Genomic DNA, 20,214 nt, shown 5'->3' with positions numbered 1-20,214 from the left:
TCAGAATTTTTGTCTTTATAATATCTAGGTCAAGTTCAAAACTGGGTCACATGAGCTCAAAAACTAGGTCACTATGTCAAATAATAGAAAAAGCGATGTCATACTCAAAACTGGATCATGTGGGAAGAGGTGAGCGATTCAGGACCATCATGGTCCTCTTGTTTAAGCATATACATAGTTTCGAACAAAGATTAGTTACACTTAAGTAATGATGAAATCATTCAAAGAAAGTCCCTAAAGATATCTGTTTTCATATATGCATATTATTTATAAAATCTTTGTGAAGCCTTTGGTTATACTTAAGGATTCATTGTTTTATGCTATATAATGACTGATGTACAAATATACATACATGTGTTATTTAGCATAATTACAAATGTATGTATTGTTTCATTGGTCAATTATGTAAACAATCTTACTTGAGCAATTTCTAGAATCCTCAATATTAACTTTGAACTGAATTACCTCACATAATAAAGTTTCACTAATTTTTACACAACTTGTTAACATCAGACTTCCAGTTATACATTTTGAAAATTCCTCTGTAATATCAGTTCATCTAATTGGCTGAGCTTGATCACATGGTATTCCCAGTCTGATGCTAATTGTTTTCTGATGTGTTTAAAATCCCGTAGAAAATTAAAGAGTTATTTTCCAGAGTTAAATAATCAGAATTTTTTCAGAGTGCTACATTTCCGCAGTGTCGGTGAATATTCCATGAACATTTTGATAGATGTCCAGAGTAATTTCCAGAGATATCCGTAGAAAACATTTGCAATCACTCTGGATATGTTATATAACAGGTGATTTTTCCGGACTGTTCCATGGAAAGTACGTACTAGGGCTTTGATATTTGGTATGAAGCATCATCTAGTGGTCCTCTACCAAGATGATTCAAATTATTTCCCTGGGGTCTAATATGGCCCCGCCCCGGGGGTCACATGGTTTATATAGACTTATATAGGGAAAAACTTTGAAAAACCTCTTGTCCAAAACCACTGGGCCTAGTGCTTTGATACTTTGTATGTGACATCATCTAGTGGTCTTCTACTAAAATTGTTCAAATTATCCCCCTAGGGTAAAATATGGCCCAGCCCCGGGGGGTCACATGGTTTACATAGACTTTTGTAGGGAAAAACTTTGAAAATCTTCTTGTCCAAACCACAAAGCCTAGGGCTTCGATATTTGTAATGTAGCATCATCTAGTGGTTCTCTACCAAGTTTGTTCAAATTATCCCCCTAGGGTCAAATATGGCCCCGCCCTGGGGGTCACATGGTTCATATAGACTTATATAGGGAAAAGCTTTTAAAGTCTTCTTGTCAATAACCTACAACATTCAAATTTGACCACATGACTGTATGGTTTTGAGTGGCAAGATGAACCTTGACATGAGTTGACCTTGATTTTGACCTAGTGACCTACTTTCACATTTCTGTAGCTACAGCCTTCAAATTTGGACCACATGCATAGTTCTGTGCACCAAAAAAAAATCTTTGACCTTGACATTGACCTAGTGACCTACTTTCACATTTTTGAAGGTACAGGCTTCAAATTTGGACCACATGCATAGTTCTGTATTCCGAAATAAAATTTGACCTTGATTTTGACCTAGTGACCTACTTTCACATTTCTCAAGCTACGCTGCCTTCAGATTTGGACCACATGCATAGTTTTGTGTACCAAAACAAACTTTGACCTTGACATTGTCCTAGTGACCTACTTTCACATTTTGAAGGTACAGGCTTCAAATTTGGACCACATGCATAGTTCTGTGTTCTGAAATAAAATTTGACCTTGATTTTGACCTAGTGACCTACTTTCACATTTTTCTAGCTACAGCCTTCAAATTTGGACCACTTGCATAGTTTTGTGTACTGAAATAAACTTTGACCTTGAGATTGACCTAGTGACCTACTTTCACATTTCTGTAGCTACAGGCTTCAAATTTAGACCACATACATAGGATTGTGTGCTGAAAAAAACTTTGACCTTGACATTGACCTAGTGACCTACTTTCACATTTTTGAAGGTACAGGCTTCAAATTTAGACCACATGCATAGATTTGTGTTCTGAAGTGAAATTTGACCTTGATTTTGACCTGATGACCTACTTTCATATTTCTCAAGCTACAGCCTTCAAATTTGACCACTTGCATAGTTTTGTGTACCGAAATAAACTTTGACCTTAAGAGTGACCTAGTGACCTACTTTCAAATTTCTCAAACTACAGCCTTCAAACTTGATGCATATGCGTAGTTTTGGTACAAAGAACTTTGTCCTTGAAATTGATCTAGTGACCTGCTTTCATATTTCTCAAGCTACAGCTTTCAAATTTGGACCACATGCATGGACCACATGCACAGTGTTGTGTATGGAAATGACATTTGACCTTGAGCTAGTCAATAAGTCTTGAAATTTGGAACACTCAAAAATGGCACATTGGTGGGCGCCAAGATCACTCTGTGATCTCTTGTTTTATATTTTTACCGGAAATGTATAGTTATGAGCATTTACTATTTTCATATAAAAGAAAATTTTGTGACCAAGGAAATGTAACTCTTCTTGGACATGTAGAGCAGAAACATCAAAGGGACATAATAAATTGGATATTTTCTGGGTTACTGTATATCATCATGGTATTTCATTTTACATTCAAGAGTGATCTGGATTGCTAAACATTGACCTTTTTTGTTCAAACAGTTCTGCTGCTCTCGATTTAGGGTCCACCTCCTATGAACTGCTTTATAGATGTTCACCAAAGAACTGGGTCAGACACAGCCTTTGGTTGATCTTCCTCAAGTTTGTATTTACTTGACTGATCTTAAGGGCCACCAGAGTGAAAACTTGAAAAACCTTTGAATAACATCTTTTGAAAAATCATATGATAGAATGTTGTTACCAAATTTGGTCAAATGTATCCTTAACATTGCTTGAGTGCCTTGGGTAAGGGTAGAGCTGAAAATTTAATACAAAAACAATAATTTCTCTGTAATACTTAAAGGCAAGTTCAGTAGACCATTAACAGTGGCTAGAAAACAGGTTAGCCTACATTTGTTAAACTTAATGGGATGGTTGCCATTTGTCGGTGGATAACCTATTTTGTTTTTTGCGTCAGTAAAATAAAAGTGAAGGTCACAGTGAGCCTGAGAGTAAGTTGTGCCAATCAGTGCCTGGGCTATATAGATGTAACATCAGACTATATTAGGGTGATTGCTTGTGGTCAGTAGATGAATCCCTGATAATTGAGGACTCAGAGGTCAAGGTCGCAGTGATCATCAGTCGGTCAGTAACTGGAAAATGCTTTTGTCTAGGACTGTCAAACTTCAAATGATGATTGTTTGTGGTCAGTAAAATAACTCTTATTGATTTGAAAGTCAGAAGATAAAAGGTAATGGTCACAGTGACCTTGAGACTCAGTAACTGAGTAAAATTCATAGGATGACTGCCTGTGGCCACACGGTGACTTATTAATTAAGGTGTTGGTTTGTCAAAGGTCAGGGTTACAGTGGCCTTCAGATGACACCTGTTTCCAATAAAAGCTGAAGAATGCTTTGACTTAAGGTTATCAATTTTCATCAGATGATTGTCCTCAGTTAGTAGATGGCCTGAAATGATTTTGGGGTTAGTAGATCAAAGTTTAAGGTTACAGTGTCCTTGACTGTGACCTTGAGACTGAAGAATGTTTCTGATCAATAGCTTGAGATTGCTTCTGCATATAGCCACTGTAGCATGGATGACCTCTATTGTTTTAGGGGTTATAAGGTTACAGGTTATCACATTGACCTTCAGAATGGAATAATTTATGATTTTTAACTGGAGAATGCATAGACCTGTTACCATCAAACTTCATACAATGAATGTTCATGGTCAGTAAATGATCTCTCAAGGTCACAGCCTATTTTAGACTGAAAACGCTGCAACCAGTTACCTTCAAAAATGGTCATCATGGAGATATCTTGTGTTTTAGTTTTAGTAGTCAGTATCTAACATATTGATAAAAGAAATTAAAATGAACCCTGGTTTAGTCAACATACCTTCAGTGGTTGAGAAATACTGTTTATTTCAGAGTAACAAAGACAGTTTTCCAAAATGTTAAGACACATTGACAATAGATATAAATTGAAGCTTTAGCATTATTTTACACAATAGTCCTTTAAATATGATGTTTCACAAATATATTTGCAGCCAGAGGAGGATGAGCCTGATGTATTGTACAAGAAAATTATGGTGGAAATGAAGGGTCATGATCAGAAAGTACTTCAAAGTTATGAAACGTTTGTGAAATTAGCATGCAAACATTTGGAGATCAGGATCGGAAGAATGTAAGTAAAATATGCAAATCATAAGTTCTTGTTCAGTCAGTCTCTAAGCTATTAATGGCCTATTCATTTACATATTCCTAAGTAAGTTTTTCAAGGATTTATGTTTCAATAATAGACAATTGATAGACACAGTTTTGGCTGTTTAAAGCGTGTAAAGGCCATGTCATGCAGAAATAAATTCCGCACATTTAAACTATCAGCAGAATTTTTTGACGCAGAAATAAACTTTGATATTTCGCTTAATATAATCTTTATCTCACGAGTTTTTCGTCTGTTGTCAAGTTATTCACACGGTATCAATTGTGGTTGACTGCTTTTGTTATTGTATCAATCTATTGTCCACGAATGATGGTTACCGTTTCGGGCATGTAATCTTTACAAGTGTATATCACAAAACACTCTAGGTTTATGAAAAGTTAAACAAAGTAATTAATGTGTGTTGTAACTGTTGTAACTGAATTGACTGTGAACGGACTATGTACTAGATTTTGCATTTGTATATATTTTTAAATAAATCGTAAATTTTTCTACCAGCAGTATTACATTTTATGAAAATGTCTTTCAAAATGAATTACCGGTACTAGACCTACAATATTTATTTTTAACACCAATTTTTGATCATGCACGGTAATGAATCAAAAATCAGAGTTAAAAATAAATACTGTAGGTCTAGTACCGGTAATTCATTTTGAAAGACATTTTCATAAAATGTAATACTGCTGGTAGAAAAATTTACGATTTATTTACAAATATATACAAATGCAAAATTTAGTACATAGTCCGTTCACAGTCCAGTCAGTTACAACACAAATTAATTAGTTTGTTTAACTTTTCATAAAACTAGAGTGTTTTGTGATATACACTTGTAAAGATTACACGCCCGAAACGGTAACCATCATTCGTGGACAACAGATTGATACAATAACAAAAGCAGTCAACCACAATCGATACCGTGTGAATAACTTGACAACAGACGAAAAACTTGTGAGATAAAGGTTATATTAAGCGAAATATCAAAGTTTATTTCTGCGTCAAAAAATTCTGCTGATAGTTTAAATGTGCCTCGACCCGCAGATTTAGCAGAAATAAAAACCCACAGAATTTTTTTTTTTTGAGGCCCCACTTAAGGGTAGCCCCGTTTATTTTCAATAAAAGCATATATACATTAAGGTCAACAATTCAATATGCATTATATATAAAATATAGTGCGTGAATTATAAACTCGCAATTTAACTGTGAGAAATTTTCAGTATTTACTCAAGATCGTATCATATACTAAGTTTGGTTCTGTGTTTCATAGGAATAAAGTTTTGTTTATCCTACACAAATAATTCTAACATCATTTATTTTTCAAAACACAAATTGCCTTACCAAGCGAAGACAAAGATGGTGATAGTTAGGAAACGAATAATGAATGAGGGGAAGTAACTCTTACATCCTTATGTTTCTTTTCATTACTGAGTTATACTTCTTACAATGTAATGTACTTTATCTTTTGAAATTAATATCTAAAAAAAAAACATAAAAAGAGCTCAGAGGTCATGCATTTTACATAATAGATGTTTAAAGCATTATGAGCAGAAATAAAAACCCGCAGAATTTACCCGCTATACGGTATCTGACATGTGGCTTTTAAAGTTTGAACAATTGTTTATCATTATGATTTATATTTGTAGGCAATAGTACATAACTCTGTCAACTATTTTGGCTGAATTATGGCCCTTTTTTGACTAGGAAATTGGTTCAGTTTTCTTACAAGTCCATGTTTTGTCAAAACTATTTGACATTTGGCTTTGAAACTTTGAACACTTGTTTATCATCATGATTTCCATCTGTCAGCAAGAGTACATAACTCTGTCAACTATTTTGGCTGAATTATATCCCTTTTTGGACTTGGAAATTGGTTAAGTTTTATATACAAGTCAGCGTTTTGACAAAGCTATTTGACATGTGGCTTTGAAACTTTTAACACTTGTTTATCATCATGATTCCCATCTGTGGCAAGAGTACATAACTGTCAACTATTTCGGCTAAATTATGGCCCTTTTTGGACTCGGAAATCAGTTAAGCTTTTCGTACCAGTCTGTATTTTGCCTAACCTGTTTGTCATATGGCTTTGAAACTTTGACCACTTGTTTACCTTCATAGACTACTTACCTAGGACAAGGACTTTAGATCAGTTATGGCCCTTGTTTGGACATAGAAATTAGTTAGGTTTCGCATACCATTCGATAATTTGTCTATTAACTGTTTGATATATGGCTTTGAAACTTTGAACACTTGAATACCAACATGGTCACACATTGCCATATAGTGCAAGACTTATCCATATCTACAAATGCAGGTACATTGTTTGTCTTATCTGTTCCTTTTGTTTTGTCTGAAAATTTCAGGTAATATATTGAGCCTACTATACTTCTATCAATACTTCGAATAGTCGAGCGCGCTGTCAACAGACAGCTCTTGTTTCTATCTTTAGCGCTATTGATTTATTTGATTAAATTTTAAAGGCTCTTAACCTTTATCATGCTGGACACAATTGATTCTCCCTTTGCGACCAGTGTAGATCATGATCAGCCTTCACATAAATGCAGTCTGATCATGATCTGCACTGTTCGCAATTCAGTCAGTATATTTTTGGTAAGCACCCCTTTTTAAATTAACAGTTAATGGTACTGTCCAAATTGAAAGATGGACAAGTTCATTATATAGATTTAGCAGGGTAAGGGTTAAAGAAATTGATAAAATGACAAAATTGTCTTAACTGCAGCTGTAGGAGTAACAAGCACTCTACTGCAGCTTCACAACATTTACTTTCCATGTGAACAGGGGAGAAAATACACTTTTTTTGCATGACTTGACATATGTAAACAGTCATAGCCAGTCAACAAGACTCACAGAGTTTGTATGCAGCAGCTGTATAGGTCCATCGAAGGAAAAACATTTAGACTAAACATTTTCGCAACAAATTGCAGATAATGGTTAACATGTTTGATTTTATTCCAGCTCAAAACCTAAAGTAGACTATGATCGGATTTCAGTGCAAAAGTCTGTCCATATCTTTAAGAAGCACTATACACAACTTGAGACAAGAACACACTTCTTAGTCTTTGAGGTAAGAAAAGTAACGTAGATTTTGATCATTCACTTTTGCTATTATACCAGACAGAAAAAACAGAATATGCGATTAGTTGATTCTGAAGTTGCCGAGGTAAATCTTGAAACTGAGTTAAAAGATTGCATTTTTAACTTGACTATTCAAAGAATTCTAAGGGAGGCTTTTTGCTCTTACCACTGCATCTGCATTGGTTGAAGATTAGACAAGTTATTTAATTTGACCGGCAATACCGGTATTTCCAGAATTACTTTCAAATTTTGGTTAAAATTTTTATAAATTCCAATATCTTTTTATTTAAGAAATTTAATTGAAAATGACTGTACTTACTCTACGGCGTGATATTCCATTGAGGCAGCACTATAAAATTGGGCATTGTGCTCACTGCTACAAGTAGACACTGTCATTTATATGACTGAAAAAATTGTTGAAAAAGACAAACCCGAACACACACACATCAATAGTAACTGTATGTTAGTGACAAGATGTGAAACTCAACCTACAGTATTTTAAGAGTTATGCCCAAAAACTAGAATACAATACAATTAGAATACAATACAGTGTTTTAATGATTGCAGATACTATGTTAAAGCTTCACACTTACCTTTCAGGTAATAAGACAAGGTTACTGCATTAAGCTCCATAACTCTTACACGAGTTTTAACAAAAGTATCCATTTTCTTGTACTTGGATAATCTAGGTTGAAGTTTGTATATATATTGCTGTTTCCAAGCCTGTTGCAAATACATGTACTTGGTTGAAAAGTATTTGTATTGGAAATTTTACAAAACTTCTCCATGTAAATATGTTTAAAACAGATAATGCCGCTGTCAAAATAGACAATTTTAAAATTATATGGTTAGGAAAATATTATATTCAGTATTGCATGTGAATTATACAATTGGAGCAATAACGGGAGGTAATCAGATCAGTGGAGCAGTAAAAGTAGCTTGGTAATATTAAAACCTATGAGAAATCAGTTATTGAAAATTTGATTTCACAACAAATTATTGTATAGTTATTATATCTAACACCAAGTGGTGTAGGAGACATATTGATTTAATCTTGTCTGTCTGTGTGTTAGTGTTGTCTGTCATAAATCTTGGCCTCACTCTAACTCGAACGTTTCTTATCTGATCTTCACCAAACTTGAACAACATTTGTTTGCCAATAAGTTCTCTGCCAAGTTTGATAACTAGCCAAATAGGCCCAGGCACTTCAGAATTATGGCCCTTAAAATACAAAAAATCACTCAGTACACACTTGTCCGCAGTCTTGTCAAACATTTCTCATCCAATCTTACCAAACTTGAAAATGTGTTTGCCAGTAAGTCCTCAGCCAAGTTCGATAACTAGCCAAATCGGCCCAGGCACTTCAGAATTATGGCCCTCGAATTACTGAAAATTGCTCTTTACACACTTGTCAACACTCTAAGTCTAACATTTCTCATCCGATCTTCACCAAACTTGAACAAAATGTGTTTGCCAATAAGTCCTCAGTCATTTTCAATAACTAGTCAAATCGGCCCGGGCACTTAAGAATTATGGCCCTTGAATTACGGAAAATCACTCTGAACACAGATGCTAGTTATACATGTATCGGTGCATGGTTGACTCAGATGATTATGTCTCCCACATATTGGTTTTGCCTTTGCCGTCCATCCCTCTGTCCGTCTGTCCGCATTAAGCTTGTCCGGCTTTCACAGTTTAAACTGCTGGCTGGATTTCAACGAAACTTCACAGGAGTGATCAGTACCAACCCTAGTTATGCATTTCGCCGGCACGTTCCGCTTCACTGCACAAAATGGCTGCCAGAGCTAAAACTAGAAAAATCTTGTCCGGCTTTCACCGATCAAACTGCTGGCTGTATTTCGACGAAACTTCACAGGAGTAATCAGTACCAAGCCTAGTTGTGCATATTGCCGACACGTTCTGCGTCGCTGCACGAAATGGCCGCCAAAGCTGAAAATAGAAAAATCTTGTCCGGCTTTCACAGGTCAAACTGCTAGCTGGATTTCAACGAAACGCTCTGCTTCACTACACAAAATGGCCACCAGAGATAAAAAAATAGAAAATTCTTGTCCGGCTTTCACAGGTCAAACTGCTGGACAGATTCCGACGAAACTTCACAGGTGTGATAAGTACCCAGCCTAGTTGTGCATGTTGCCAACACTTTCCGCTTCGCTGCACAAAATGGCCGCTAGAGCTAAAAGTATACATAGGGCCGAGACATATGTTTTGTGACAAAAACACCTTTAGTTAGGCAGTAACTGTTAGTTGTGGGAGAGATGCGCTTTTCTCAAAAGCAGCTCTAGTTCATGTTTGTAACAAAAAAATGCGGCAGCCATATTATGAACAAAGCCTTTCAAGCATTATGTTCAATACAAAGATGGGAAAATCACATTATTTCTGCATCAGGAGTTACCATGGTTAATGCACAGTGTTTTAATATATACTTAATTATATTCAAATAAAGAAGTGACTTAATTCATAAGCATTGATGTAATTTTTACTTTTTCAGATTCCAAAATTAACAGGGTCCACAGCAGATACGCTTCTGGAATATATACAAAGAAATCTTCCCGAAGGAGTAGCCATGAAAGTGACGAGGGTATTTGTTTACATTTTGTATTTTTTTGATTGGACAATGTTGAGATTTAGGACAAATGTGTATTAGTTTGTGAAATTTTTTTTGACCAATTGATATACTTTTAGTATAATAAAATTGTTAATTTTTGGCTACTGGTGAAATTGTATTCAAAACCAACAATCATGCAAATTTTGCCTGAAGTTCTAATTTATTTGACAGCTTTTACCTGCCTTTTTTATGTCAGAAAGTTGTTAATCACTAGTAGAGGACTGATTGAAATGCAGAACAAGTCCAGAAAATAGAAGGAACTTGTTTACAGAGTAAAATCTTGTGCAGTGAACACTAAATGCAGAATTTTCTAGTAAATCTATTAACAGGGAAAAAAAAGATCTTGCATGTAAAACAATCAAGGTATTCTTTTCACTTTTGTTCCACAAGATGTTGATTGATCGTTTCAAAAAAGTAAGACAGTCCTTTAAGATTTATTATAGTTTGCTAAGAATTTACACTCTTGTTCTTGCCTAAAAAGCTCATTGAAGGAGATGTGTCGAGAAGGAAGCAAACAAGCATTAACAGGAATTCATAGAGACATCAAGATTTAGTGTTGTCTGTATGTCACAAACTTTTTGTGTACCTAACTCCTCTTACATCACAAGCAGGATTTACACCAGACTTCACAGAAGTGATCATTGCTGACCCTAGTTTCATATACCATTCAATGATTTTCAGTGGAGGTATGGGCCTAGATTTGACAAAGTCTGATATTTTGGCTTCTATGATTGAGGACATTTAGCCAGACCTTACAGCCATGATTTATACAGACCTAATAATGCATATTGTCGGTGTATTATGGTCCAGTGATTTTCATTATTTGTAGTATTTTACCTTTGTGCAAGTGCTCAGATACTACCAGGAGAACACCAAACCTGATAAATGTGATCATTGCAAAGCTTAGTTTTGCATGTCTAGAATAATCAGGTTCAGTTATTTTTTTAGCTCACCTGAGCAATCGCTCGATGTCCAACGCCTCTCTGTCGTCTGTCAACGTTTAGCTTGTGTATGTGATAGAGGCTGTATTTTTCATTTGATCTTCATGAAATTTGGTCAGAATGATTGCCTTGAAGAAATCTAGGTCGAGTTTGAATATGGATCATCTGGGATCAAAAACTAGGTCAAATCGAAGAAAAACCTTGTGATTGCGATAGAGCTGTATTTTTATTAGCTCGACTATTCGAAGAATAGTCTAGCTATTCTACTCACCCTGGCGCCGGCGTCGGGGTCACACCTTGGTTAAGTTTTTGCATGCAAGTACATACAGCCATCAATTAAAGGCATATAGCTTTGAAACTTATTTTTTCTTTTTCTAGGTCAATTACCAACCTCTCTGGGTCAAGTCCCATAACTCTGACATGTATTTTGAGCAAATTATGCCCCCTTTTGGACTTAGAAAATTTTGGTTAAAGTTTTACATTCAAGTTACTATCTCCAAAACTAATGCAGATCTTGATTTGAAACTTCACATGTGTCTTCGGGCTTATAAAACTAGTTGATAGCAGCAAGTCCCATAACTCTGACCTCTATTTTGGCCAAATTATGCCCCCTTTTGGACTTAGAAAATTCTGGTTAAAGTTTTGCGTGCAAGTACATACAGCTATTTCTAAAAGGCATATAGATTTGAAACTTATTTTTTCTTTTTCTAGATCAATTACCAACCTCACTGGGTCAAGACCCATAACTCTGGCATGTATTTTGGGCAAATTATGCCCCCTTTTGGACTTTGAAAAAATTCTGGTTAAAGTTTTACATGCGAGTTTCTGTCTCCAAAACTAATGCAGATATTGAATTGAAACTTCACGTGTGCCTTAGGGGTTATAAAACTAGTTGATAGCAGCAAGTCCCATAACTGATAATGCATTTTGGTCAAATTATTCCCCCTTTTGAACTTAAACCTCTTTTGATATTTAACCTTTTTAGGTAATATTTTCCTGCCTCTGGGACAATATTTCGAATAGTCGAGCTTGGCTGTCTTACGGACAGCTCTTGTTAACCAGGTTTTTTTGAGTTATTAGATTGGGGTATGTCGTTGGTCGGGCGGGTGGATGGCGGCGTCAAACTGGTGTTTCCGATCAATACCTTTTGTTTCGGTAGAGATATTTGAATAAAACTTGGTATGTATGTAGCTTATATCAAGACAAAGGCTGGGATTGATTTTGGGGTTTCTGGGGTTAAGGTCAATGTCACTTTACTTAAAATAGAAAAAGGGTTTCCGGTCAATAACTTAACTTAGGAATGAGCTATCATGATGAAACTTGGTGTATAGAAAACTTATATAAAGTTGTAGCTTGGGATTGATTTTGGGGTTTCTGGGATCAAGGTCAAGGTCATTGTTACTAAAAATAGGGTTAGGTTAGGGTTAGGGTTAGCATATCTTCTACATGCATGGAGGGATTTTGATGAAAGTTGGCACAATTGTTCACTATCATGAGACGGAGTGTCATGCGCAAGAACCAGGTCCCTAGGTCTAAGGTCAAGGTCACACTTAGAGAAGGATACAAGAATGAAAACTTTGTCCGGAGCACATCTTCTTCATGCATAGAGGGATTTTGATGTAACTTGGCACAATTATACACCATCATGAGACGAAGTGTCTTGCGCAGTTCCCTTTTTAGAATTACTTCCCTTTGTTGTTATTATAAATAGCTTATATTGTAACTTTTTCATTACTAGACGTAGGGAAAAATCGAGACCACTTTTCTGTAGTACAACATGCATGTTACATCCAATTTTGAGGTGTATTTTGACCAATCTCTACCTGGTAAGGATTTCTGTGTTGACTTACAATTTTTTTTTTTTTTTTTTTTAAAGATTAACTTCCCTTAGTTGTTACTATAAATAACTTATATTGTAACTTTTTTATAATTGACCGTAGGGAAAAACCAAGACCACTTTTCTGTGGTACAACATAGTTGTTACTTTCTAATTTTAGGTGTATTTTAAGGTATCTCTACCTCGTAAGGAGTTTTTTTGTGGACTTAGAAAAACAAAAGAATTACAATGATTACTAAACAACCACAAAATTAAAATTACATCTGCAAATACAGGTGCTAGAGTAAAGAAATTTGCTGTGACGGGCGTATATTGTTCTGGCACTCTTGTTTATTCTTATGAAAAGTGTTGAAAACCTGATTTCGTGGCATTGCCGGGTTTCTTGTTCCAGTTGATCTTCATGAAATTAAGTCAGAATGATTGCCTTGATGAAATCTAGGTCAAGTTTGAATATGGGTCATCTGGGATCAAAAAGTAAGTCACTAGGTCAAATCAAAGAGTAATCTTGTGTATGCGATAGAGGCTGTATTTTTCAATTGATTTTCATGAAATTTGGTCAGAATGATTGCCTTGATGAAATCTAGGTCGAGTTCGTATATGGGTCATTTGGGGTCAGAAACTAGGTCACTAGGTCAAATCAGAAAAACCTTATGTATGCAGTAGAAGCTGTATTTTTCAATAATTGATCTTCATGAAATTTGGTCAGAGTGATTGCCTTGATAAAATCTAGGTCAAGTTTGAATATGGGTCAACTGGGGTCAAGAACTAGGTCACTAGGTCATATCAAAGAAAATACTTGTTTAAACTCAAAGAGACCACATTTTTGGTGCAATCCTAATGAAAATTGGCCAGAATATTTGTTTCCATGAAATCACTAGGTCAAACATGTTTACACTGTTATGGTGTGTTTCTCAGGTGAGCGACCTAGGGCCATCTTGTTAGAAGTTACGGCCCTTTATTATTATCGCAACAACTACTCTTACACCATTGAACAGATTTCCACCAAATCTAACAGGAGTCAACAGTGTGAATCCTAGTACTGTATTTCACATGTTCTGGTTCAGTGATTTTGGAGTTATGGCCCTTGATTTTTGTATTTCAGTGTTACATCTACTTGTCATTATGTCTCCCCCAGGAGACATATTGTTTTTGCCCTGTCCGTCCGTCTGTCTGTCCGTCCGTACGTCACACTTCATTTCCGAGCAATAACTGGAGAACCATTTGACCTAGAACCTTCAAACTTCATAGGGTTGTAGGGCTGCTGGAGTAGACGACCCCTATTGTTTTTGGGGGTCACTCCATCAAAGGTCAAGGTCACAGGGGCCTGAACATTGAAAACCATTTCCGATCAATAACTAGAGAACCACTTGACCCAGAATGTTGAAACTTCATAGGATGATTGGTCATGAAGAGTAGATGACCCCTACTGATTTTGGGGTCACTCTGTCAAAGGTCAAGGTCACAGGGGCCTGAACATTGAAAACCATTTCCGATCAATAACTAGAGAACCACTTGACCCAGAATGTTGAAACTTCATAGGATGATTGGTCATGAAGAGTAGATGACCCCTATTGATTTTGGGGTCACTCCATCAAAGGTCAAGGTCACAGGGGCCTGAACATTGAAAACCATTTCCAATCAATAACTAGAGAACCACCTGACCCAGAATGTTGAAACTTGATAGGATGATTGGTCATAAAGAGTAGATGACCTTATTGATTATGGGATCACTCCGTCAAAGGTCAAGGTCACAGGGGCCTGAACATTGAAAACCATTTCTGATCAATAACTAGAGAACCACTTGACCAGAATGTTGAAACTTCATAGGATGATTGTACATGCAAAGTAGATAACCCTGTCGATTTTGGGGTCACTCCATTAAAGGTCAAGGTCACAGGGCCTGAACATTGAAAACCATTCCGGTCAGTAACTTGAGAACCACTTGACCAGAATGTTGAAACTTAATAGGATGATTGGTCATAAAGAGTAGATGACCCCTAACGATTTTGGGGTCACTCTGTGAAAGGTCAAGGTCACAGGGGCCAGCACATTGAAATCCATTTCCGGTCAGTAACTTGAGAACCACTTGACCCAGAATGATGAAACTTCGTAGGATGATTGGTCATGCAGAGTAGATGAACCCTAACGATTTTAGGGTCACTCTGTTAAAGGTCAAGGCCACAGGGGCCTGAACATGGAAAACCATTTCCAATCAATAACTTGAGAACCTCTCAACCCAGAATGTTGAAACTTCATAGGATGATTGTTCATGCAGAGTAAATGACCCTTATTGTTTTTGGAGTCACTCCGTTAAAGGTCAAGGTCACAGGGGCCTGAACATTGATAACCAGTTCCGATCAATAACTTGAGAACCACTTGACCCAGAATGTTGAAACTTCATAGGATGATTGAACATGCAGAATAGATGACCCCTATTGATTTTGGGGTCAGTCTGTTAAAGGTCAAGGTCACAGTGGCCTGTTCATGTAAAATCATTTTTTGGAAATTACTTGAGAACCACTTGACTTACAATGTTGAAACTTAATAGGATGATTGGACATGCAGAGTACATGACCCCTATTTATTTTGAGGTCACTTGATCAAAGGTCAGGGTCACAGGAGCCTGAACAGTGACTTGAGAACCACTAGGCCACGAGTGTTGAAATTTAGCGGGATGACTGGACATGCCAAGTAGATGATCCCTATTGCAGCCAACCATCAGTGTCTCTTTGACTTTCGCTCCTGACCCCTATTGACTTCTTGCCTATAGGACTTTGCATTGGGGGAGACATGCGCTTTTTTACAAAAGCATTTTCTAGTTTACCATTGGGTTGAAGGGGCCTCCCTTGCCGAGTGGTTAAGGTCACTTGCCCCTGAACAATGTTGGTTTAAGCCTCGCTTGGGGCATTGAATTCTTCATGTAAGGAAACCACCCAGCTGGCTTACGCGAGGTCGGTGGTTCTACCTAGGGGCCCACTTGTGATGAAATAATACACGGAGGGACACATGGGGGTCTTCTTCCACCATCAAAGCTGGAAAGTCGCCATATGACCTGCATTGTGTCAGTGCAATGTTAAACAAAACAAACCATAGAATTTAATATCACATAGCTTCTGTATTGTTGATTGAATCATAGTTTTGCATTCCTGTTTACTGACCTTCAGCATAGTTACAAACGTTCACTGGTGAAATTCTGTGATGTCTGCTTCTCCTGTAACACGGGTTGGAATTCCACCAAGCCAAGTTGTGTATATTGTTGGGATGTATAATTTCTGGTTATCTCTTCCAATAGAATAAACAAACTTTTATCAGAAAGGTAACATAACCCAGGAGAAACAGAAGAGGATATCAGATGAAATGCCGTTAACAAGACAGTAGTGTTCTTTCATTAGCATCTACAGAAGCCTTCAGACTGTTAAAACCCTCACTCCTCAGACTATGCTTTGGCAAGGGCTTTACCTCAGAAGGCTTCGACAGATATAAATATGGGATAAACGTCAGTGTCTTCTTTTATTTCAGCACGGCATCGAGAAGTTTCCAGAGCATTTGGTGCCACCAACTGAGAAAACAGAAAAACAGCTGGACACATCTTAAAATTTTTGTTTTAAAATAAAATTTATTGTACTGTTGAGAGTTCTGTGTTCTCTACTATTAGATCAAATGCCTCATTTCAGTGGTGTAGTTTTTGTCTTGTATATAGAACTGAGAACACTAATCAAGTGACAGTTTCATTTGCATACCAAGCCTTGTACCAAAAATGCCATCAAGACTTATCAAAGTTAAGAGATTTCAACCTTTTCCAAAGAAAAGAAGGGGGACATAGAAATAGACTGTGCCCTACCATCACACTGTGTCCAGTCCATAACTGCCAGCCATGAATGGATTTTGAAATAATTTAACCACAAATGTTCCCCATAATACGGCAACATGTCATGTGCAAGACCTAGACCCCTGGCTCCGAGGTCAAGGTCACATTCAAGAGGTTGAAGGCTTGTATGGTCCATTTCTTGTCCAGTTCAAAACACTGCCATTTATCAAGGGATTTTAATATTACTTTGCACAAATCTTAATGTTTCCTATAACAAGTTGATGTGTCATGCCCAAGACCCGGAACCATAGCTCCAAGGTCAATGTCACAAAGCATCAGTTTCATGTCCAGTTCACCAGACAAATATCACTGCACAAATGTTCCCTATAATGACACAATGTGCCACCATCTCAAAGGCCACTCTAAGAGGTCGGAGACATTTGGTGTTTTATTGTTGAGCTTGGCATAGTTAACACAATGGCAGTTTGGTGTATGTGCATCTGTCCGGGCTGTAACTTGTCCATGAATCAAGGGATTCTTGAATAATTTTGGCACGTTTGCCTCAACGACATGGTGTGTCACGTACAAGAACCAGATTGGTAGCTTAAAGATCAAGGTTATCATTAAGGTATAAACTCGAAGCTGTTTTGCTTGTCCGGACTGTAACTCGAAATACTTTAGCATAAATTTTTGCCTCCGTAAAATGATGTCATGAGCAACAACCAGATTGGTAATTTAAAGGTAAAGGTCATACTTAGAGGTCAAAACTTGGTGCAGTTTTAAGGACATCTTCATCCATGTTACAGCCCAGACAATAGAAACTGCATAAACTTTTGACCCCCAAGTGTGACCTTGACATTTCAACTACTAATGCCTGACACACTGTCTCTTTGAGGCAAGTTATTTTGACAGCTGGCAAGCTCGACATGTTGCCCGTGGGCATTTAGTTTTTCAGTCTAGTCAGTAACTTTACTTTGCTCGGAGGTTGGATCTTCAAGTAACTTGCCACTAACAGTCGGCAAAACAAATGGATTTGTTTTATGCAAGACTCGGGACCTCTTAACTCTTGCCAATGTCACCTTTGGTAATTTTTTTTTTGTCTGGTCTGTAACTTTTTATGCATGTGTGTATATTTAAATACCTTTTGTGGTCGTTTACTGTTCGACCAATACTGAAAACAGTTTTGCTTAGGCCTAGTTGTCATTCATTGCATGCTGTTGCAACAGCCGATAAAATTTCAGTCCCAATTGTGATTTGAACCAGACCTCTCACTTACGGTCCTAATAGCTCACCATGAGCCTCTGGCTCAGGTGAGCTAAAAAGTAAATAAAAGTAGAAGACGTTTGTTTATAGGACACTGGCAGCTCCCCCATTCCAGTCACTATACAAGGTAGTTGAAATATTTTTTAAGATATGTTACATAAGCTTTTTAGCACTTTGTGCATTTTCAACTAACTGATCTAGCAGAGTGAAATCCCAAATAGACCACCAGGTGCACATCTTCACTGTAAAACAATCCACCCAAATGTTTCATGACCCTACGTCAAACATTTCAAGATAACTGCCACACATACTTTTATGCCCATTTTGGACCAAGTCAGGTCCAGTCGAGTGAAATTTCAAATGCACAACCTGACACGCTGATTAATAATTTTATAATCCTAGCTCAAAAACTTCGAGATACACAACACACAGACTTTTAGTTTCTTCTAATGTGTATTTTTTCTTGGTCAAGGGCCATTACTCTGGTCAGACTGCATCAAAACCCCTTTAAAACACCAACTGCATAACTTCAAATGCTGAATGACAATCCTGTGAGGTTGACAAGTCTTGGTCAAATACTTTCAGAGATTTCCATGGATGAACAACTCTTGATTGCACCATGAAAAACATTCGGGTGGAACAAAAATGTATAATTTTAGAAATATTGCATTTTGAGTTACTAAACTTATGAACATTGTCACAGTGAGCAAATACAGCAAGTTTCCATTAATGTCACGAGTAATGAAGAAGAAATTGAACTTCATAAATATCTTCAACAAATGCAGATGCCACGCTTAGTGCAATAACCTTTTTTTTAGAAAGTTCAGCTAAAAACGAATCAAATCCTGGACTTCCGTTTTTCCTTTGCATACAATAATGTCTAGCCAGAGTATTTCTATCATGTACCTCGGCTAAATGTACAGGTAACTTTTACTTGACCCTTGCAATACAGGGAGAGCATGTATTGATAAATTACATGCTTGAAAATTTGTACCCTGTACTTTCCAGTCCAAATTTAAGCTTCTACAGCTTGTCAACATCTGCAGAATTTGAATGGGCCTTTTGGTTTCAACGAATTTTGCCTTCTTACCATCACTTGTTTTCAAGCCATCATCTACTATATCGATCTTCGAAATAACTTATTTTTCTATACTCCTTATATAGAAGGATGTCCAAAAAGAAACCAGACAACTTTCCCAATCTTTAAATATCAGGGGACGAAAATAAACTGAATAAGAAAATCCTACATTTATTTCTGACAATAACTAGAAGATGTCTCCCCCAGTGCATAGTCATAGGCAAGAAGTCAACGGGACAGGAGCGAAAGTAAAAGAGACACTGATGGTTGGCTCCCAAAATCAATAGGGATCATCTACTTGGCATGTCCAATCATCCCACTAAGTTTCAACATTTTGAGCCTAGTGGTTCTCAAGTTATGAATTGGAAATGGTTTTCCAGGTTCAGGTTCCTGTGACCTTGACCTTAGATCAAGTGACCCCAAAATCAGTAGTGGTCATGTACTCAGCATGTCCATTCATCCTAACAAGTTTCAACATTCTATTTTAAGTGGTTCTCAAGTTACTGACTAGAGAGTTTTCTACGTTCAGCCCTCTGTGGCCTTGACCTTCGACGGAGTGACCCCAAAAAACAATAGGGGTCATCTACTCTGCAAGTCTCATCACACTATGAAGTTTGAAGGTTCTAGGTCAAATGGTTCTCAAATTATTGACCAGAAATGGATTTCCATGTTCTGTCCACTGTGACCTTGACCATTAACTGAGTGACCACAAAATCAATATGGGTCATCTACTCTCAATGTCCAAATATCCTATGAAGTTTCAACATTCTGGGTCAAGTGGTTCTCAAGCTATCAATTGGAAATGGTTTTCCATGTTCAGGCACGTGTGACCTTGACCTTTAATAGAGTGACCCCAAAATCAATAAGGGTCGTCTACTCTGTAAGTCCTATCATGCTATCGAGTTTGAAAGTTCTAGGTCAAATGGTTCTCAAATTATAGACAGGAAATGGATTTCAATGTTCTGTCCGCTGTAACAACCTTTACCAGAGTGACCCCCTAGGGGTCATCTACTCTGCAGGTCCAATCATCCTATGAAGTTGCAACATTCTGGATAAAGTGATTCTCAAGTTTTTGATCGGCAATGACTTTCCATGTTAGGTCCCTGTGACCTTGACCTTTAACAGTGACCCCAAAATCAATAGGGGTCATGTACTCGGCTTGTCCATTCATCCTAATAAGTTTTAACATTTTGGGTCAAGTGGTTCTCAAGT

The 20,214-nt window shown here is 37.0% G+C and overlaps 2 protein-coding genes across 2 annotated transcripts in view; one reads left to right on the top strand and one right to left on the bottom strand.

Moving 5' to 3' along the window:
- The window catches only part of LOC123533819 (dynein axonemal light chain 1-like), a 57,549-nt gene extending 57,024 nt beyond the window's left edge, over window positions 1–525 (bottom strand). Inside the window, exon 1 of the mRNA XM_053551024.1 lies at window positions 466–525. Within this exon, the coding sequence (XP_053406999.1) occupies window positions 466–510 (45 nt within the window). The 5' untranslated portion in view covers window positions 511–525. The remainder of the gene's footprint in view (window positions 1–465) is intronic.
- LOC123533825 (28S ribosomal protein S10, mitochondrial-like) overlaps window positions 1–16,482 on the top strand; it is a 50,265-nt gene extending 33,783 nt beyond the window's left edge. The window contains exons 4-7 of the mRNA XM_053551016.1: window positions 4,187–4,323; window positions 7,330–7,438; window positions 9,959–10,048; window positions 16,373–16,482. Coding sequence (XP_053406991.1) covers window positions 4,187–4,323; window positions 7,330–7,438; window positions 9,959–10,048; window positions 16,373–16,447 — 411 coding nt within the window. The 3' untranslated portion in view covers window positions 16,448–16,482. The remainder of the gene's footprint in view (window positions 1–4,186; window positions 4,324–7,329; window positions 7,439–9,958; window positions 10,049–16,372) is intronic.
- Window positions 16,483–20,214: the final 3,732 nt, after the last annotated feature.

Source organism: Mercenaria mercenaria, chromosome 1 (genome assembly GCF_021730395.1).
Source record: "Mercenaria mercenaria strain notata chromosome 1, MADL_Memer_1, whole genome shotgun sequence".
Taxonomy (NCBI): Eukaryota; Metazoa; Mollusca; class Bivalvia; order Venerida; family Veneridae; genus Mercenaria; species Mercenaria mercenaria.
This window is presented reverse-complemented; position numbering and strand designations above follow the sequence as displayed.